General features: G+C 48.2%; 1 protein-coding gene across 1 annotated transcript; it reads right to left on the bottom strand.

Annotated features, from left to right (window-relative positions):
• Positions 1 to 322: 322 nt before the first annotated feature.
• LOC136493873 (uncharacterized) lies at positions 323 to 3,194 on the bottom strand. Its single transcript, XM_066489999.1, has 4 exons — positions 2,445 to 3,194; positions 2,022 to 2,346; positions 1,853 to 1,899; positions 323 to 447 (listed from the first exon to the last, which is right to left on the bottom strand). The coding sequence occupies exons 1-4, from the start codon at positions 2,557 to 2,559 to the stop codon at positions 323 to 325; spliced, it is 612 nt and encodes a 203-aa protein (XP_066346096.1). The 5' UTR covers positions 2,560 to 3,194.
• Positions 3,195 to 4,315: the final 1,121 nt, after the last annotated feature.

Here is a 4,315-nt window from a genome sequence, read left to right as displayed (position 1 = left end):
ACAAAGAAATTCTTATCCACAAAGTTTGATATGAAGGATCTCGGTGAAGCTTCGTTCATCCTAGGAATAGAGATTCACCGAGATAGAGAAAATAGGGTTTTAGGATTATCACAAAAGGCATATTTAGAAAAAGTTCTAAAGAAATACAGTATGCAAAATTGTAAGTCATCACCTGCTCCCATAGTCAAGGGCGACAGATATGGGGAATTTCAATGTCCCAGAAACCAATATGAGATCGATCAAATGAAAGTGGTTCCATATAGTTCACCTGTCGGAAGTTTATAGTATGCTCAAGTGTGTACTCGCCCTAACTTAGCATTTGTTACCGGGTTGCTTGACAGATATCAGAGTAATCTAGGAATAGAACACTGGAAATTAATAAAAAAAGTTTTGCGTTACCTGCAAGGTACGAAGGGTCGCATGCTAATGTATAGAAGATCTGATTCCCTGCACATAGAGGGGTATACAGATTTTGATTATGCGGGAGATGACAGAAATTTCACATCAGGATATATATTCACTCTCGTAGGAGGAGCTATTTCGTGGAAAAACTCAAAGCAAACCGTCACTACATCGTCCACAATGTATGTCGAGTTTTGTAGCATGTTATGAGGCCATAGGACAGGTGAATTGGCTAAAGAAATTCATGTCTGGGTTGAAAGTGGTAGACGACAGACATAAACCACTCAAGTTATGCTGCGATAATAATCCAGTAGTATGTTATGCTCACAACAATAAGTCAAGTGGTGCTGCCAAACACATTGACATAAAGTATTATGTTGTGAAAGAGAAAGTCCGGGATCATATAATTAGTCTCGAGCATATAAGAACAGAAAAGATTTTTCCGGATCCGCTTACAAAAGGCTTACCACCTAGCGTGTTCAGAGAACACTTAGCCATCATGGGTTTAAGGGAAAGCCTATGATTTCTGGACAATAAGGACCTAGTTGAGAATCTGTTTTAAAACAGAGAGATGCATTGTAGCTGTTTAATCTAGTGGCAACTGACCGTGATGATGAGGCACGCTCTATGCACTGATCTATGATGGAATGGGAACAAGATAAAGTAAGTAAGTTGAGATTAAGTCATAAGGTGAGATCAAGGGGGAGAATGTTAGATGATCTCCAACGGCCAATTGGACCCTTGGATTCATGCCCTGATCGGGGGCGCCCAACCCTACATGGTTGGTGGGCCCACATCACACTGCGCTATATAGAGAGGTGGGGGCTGGCAGCCCTCTTTACGAGGTTCACCATGAGCAGCCACAGTCGCCCCACCGACAAACCCTAGCCCGATCTCGAGAGGGTGCGCAGCCGGTGATGGGACGCTCCACTGTACCACTTCACCGCCGCCTCTACGCCACTGTCTTCACTACACCGACCTCAACGCGGTCACCACTTCACCGCCCGGACGCCATCAACCATGGACGGCTCCAGCTCCTCTGCCAAACCCTTCGACGGTCGGTGATGTCTCACCTCTCATCCTCTCCTCTGTTACTCTATTTCTTCATGTACTAGGATGAACTACATCTTTTATCACGAACAGAAAGGTTGTACCCACTAAATCTATGCCTACAGTTATATCAGTAATTAAATAGGAAAGTCACGTATTTACGGAGACAAACATAAACTGCAAGGGCAGGGGCAGTGGCAGACCGGCAGAGGCATTAGTATGTTCCACAAGTAAACCAATATATCCCCACAGGAGGGGCGACAAGGTTTAGAGAGTCAAGAAAAAAAAACATGCAGCTTATTAGGCTGTAACACATGCATGGATCGGAGTTTACTACTTTATATTATAGGTGACCACTGGGATGAATGGAGTAGGCTGCCATGGCTGCAGTGGTGCGTACCTTGCTTGTCCTTGAGCTGCGCCAGATACTTCCCCGTCCACTTAAGCCTGCTTTATACAAGGTGGAAATTAACCACGCGACTGACTAGCTAGTGATCGAGCGACGGCAACATCGCAAGGATCGGACGACAGCCGTGGTGTGTGTGGAGACTGGAGACGGACGGGGATACCTGGTGACGCCGCGGTACTGCTTCTGTTCATCGCTGCCGTGGCCGTGCCCGCGGCGCATCATGCTCTCGTACACGGGCGACCCGGTCCCAAGGCTCAAGGACAGGTCGAGCGGCTGCGGGTGCGGGTGCGGGTGGCCGCCACCGGCACCGGGGGCTATCTGCGGCTGCGCGTGTCCGCCTGACCCTGAATCGGGGACCGCCGCGTACTGTAGCGGATGTAGGTGGTCGTGACCGTGGCGGTGACCGTCGCCCAAGCTCTCCGCCAACACGAGGCTCCTCGCGCCCAAGAAATCCTGCAGCTTCGGCGATGCCGGCGACACCATCCCTGATCGATCGTCATTCACGAGACAAAGCAGCTAGGCTTGAGTCCATCTTAATAATTAGAACCAACAAAGGAATGAAACGATCGATGATCTAGCGTACCACCGTGATGTTGTTCTTGCTGGATCCAACTCCAGTGGAGGGCCTCCGAGTCGCACAGGGAGTCCGGGGTGGGACCGGAACCCCCGCCACTGCCACTATTATTGCCGCCCGCCATGGCGGCGATGCTATCTCTCTGCCGCCGCCGAGAGCGTCGCTGCAGACGGGAGCTGTGTAGAAGAAGGGGCCTCCGTGTCCGTGGTGGGGGTTCTGAACGCCGTTGGAGCCATCCATCTGCTGCTGCGGGCGTTGTGGAGGGCTCCGGGAGGGAGTCTCCTCTCGTCTAGCTCGATGGGGGTTGCTTGGGGTGGGGATGGCCGGATGGGGCTTTGGGAGAGAGGGGCCTGGGGTTTGGGGTGGGGATGGTCGGCGGGATTTTCCACGGATACGCATTCCTCTTCCAAGGTCGGGGCTTCCGAGGAGGAGTGGTAGTAGTCAGCTGGTAGAAGAGATTGACGAACAGGGAAGGGAAGAAGGGAGGAGTGGAGGAGTGGTAGCCAAGGAGTCTGTCGTCCTTTGAAAATGGGAGCTACGGGTGCCGGCCGCCGGGTGCTTCTCTTCTCCATTACTATCGCGGCTAGTACTACTCCCACGGCAGCGGCTTGCTATCGCGGCTATGCATGCGCCGGCCTCTGCACCCAATTCCATTCGTTCCTGCACCGGCCGGCAAATTAAAGGTCGTCGTTAGTGATGACGATCGACTTACAGTATTGATTAATTAGCCAGCCAGCCTAGCCTCTAGCCTCCTTCAATTCGCGCGCTTGCTGGCTGGAGCTAGTTGATGAATGAGCTTGGGCGAAAGGAGAGGCAGATGAGATAACGGCCCCTCCGTACTCACAGGATCGAACCTCTGCAACATGCCGTCCAGCCTTCGTGATGAAGCTATCCATCATCAACAGGAGGCGCTTAGATATAAGCATAAGGAGGGACATGCAAGGCAAAACTCATTGCAAATATATGTGTTGTGCATGATCAATCAAAGGGCTCCGATCCGGCACAACTTGATTGTTCTGCTCCACATCCAACATCATCCATCTGAATATAATCTACTATATATGTTCACTACTGGATACATGAATTGCCCTGTGTGTGACAAATTTTTCTATGCGTTTTTTTCGGTACACATAGAGAAATTAGTCATTAATGTGTCGGTTTCGAAAATCCCGACAGAAAAATACGAAAACTCACACAGAAATGCGGCGATTAATGTGTCGGTCCTATCTTTGTTCTGTCTGGATGGCTGCACAGGATAAAAGGAGTGAACCTGGACGAAAGTAATTTCCCCATGTGTGCATTAGCCATAGAAAAATCGTTTCTGACGGTGAACCGACAAAAAAAATAGAATTTCACTGTCGAGCTATCCGTGTCAGTTATTTTCTATCGGTACACCGTCAGAAAAATATTTTTCTACTAAGATTCGAATTTTTCTGTCGATTTTTACACACACAGGGCTATTTTAGTTTCCACTAGTGGTTGGCCTCCAGCAATATGTATATGCCATGCTTGGGCTTCGATCCTCCTGTTCCATACGCGATTTATGTTAATATATATCTATCAGGATTTCTCCAAGCCTCTGATGCCCAAACACTAGTACATAAATCATTTTTTACCAACGGTCAAAAACGACCAGAGTCGGTTTAAAAAACCGCTACTATAACATCGATTGTAAAAATAAGTAATTTTTAGGGGCGGTTTTGAAACCGTTCCTAGAAATCGATTTTTATGGACGGCTCTCTTAAGACAGCCGTCCTTAAAAATTGATGTTCAGGGTCGGTTGACTTCAGTCAACCGTTCCTAAAAAAATTAGAAATTTTTAAAAATCATTTAGAAGTCTACTAAAAATAATAAAAAATATTTTTAACGTGGCTAGAAGC

The sequence above is a fragment of the Miscanthus floridulus genome, chromosome 11 (genome assembly GCF_019320115.1).
Source record: "Miscanthus floridulus cultivar M001 chromosome 11, ASM1932011v1, whole genome shotgun sequence".
In the NCBI taxonomy this organism is placed as follows: domain Eukaryota; kingdom Viridiplantae; phylum Streptophyta; class Magnoliopsida; order Poales; family Poaceae; genus Miscanthus; species Miscanthus floridulus.
This window is presented reverse-complemented; position numbering and strand designations above follow the sequence as displayed.

Bases quoted from the DNA above. Each gene is read 5' to 3' on its own strand.
- LOC136493873 (XM_066489999.1), bottom strand. From the start codon at position 2,559: ATGGCGGGCGGCAATAATAGTGGCAGTGGCGGGGGTTCCGGTCCCACC. The intron at 1,900-2,021 runs GTATCCCCGTCC...TGTATAAAGCAG, and splicing joins CAGTACCGCGGCGTCACCAG to GCTTAAGTGGACGGGGAAGT. The intron at 448-1,852 runs GTACGCACCACT...CTCTATGTGCAG, and splicing joins GCAGCTCAAGGACAAGCAAG to GGAATCAGATCTTCTATACA.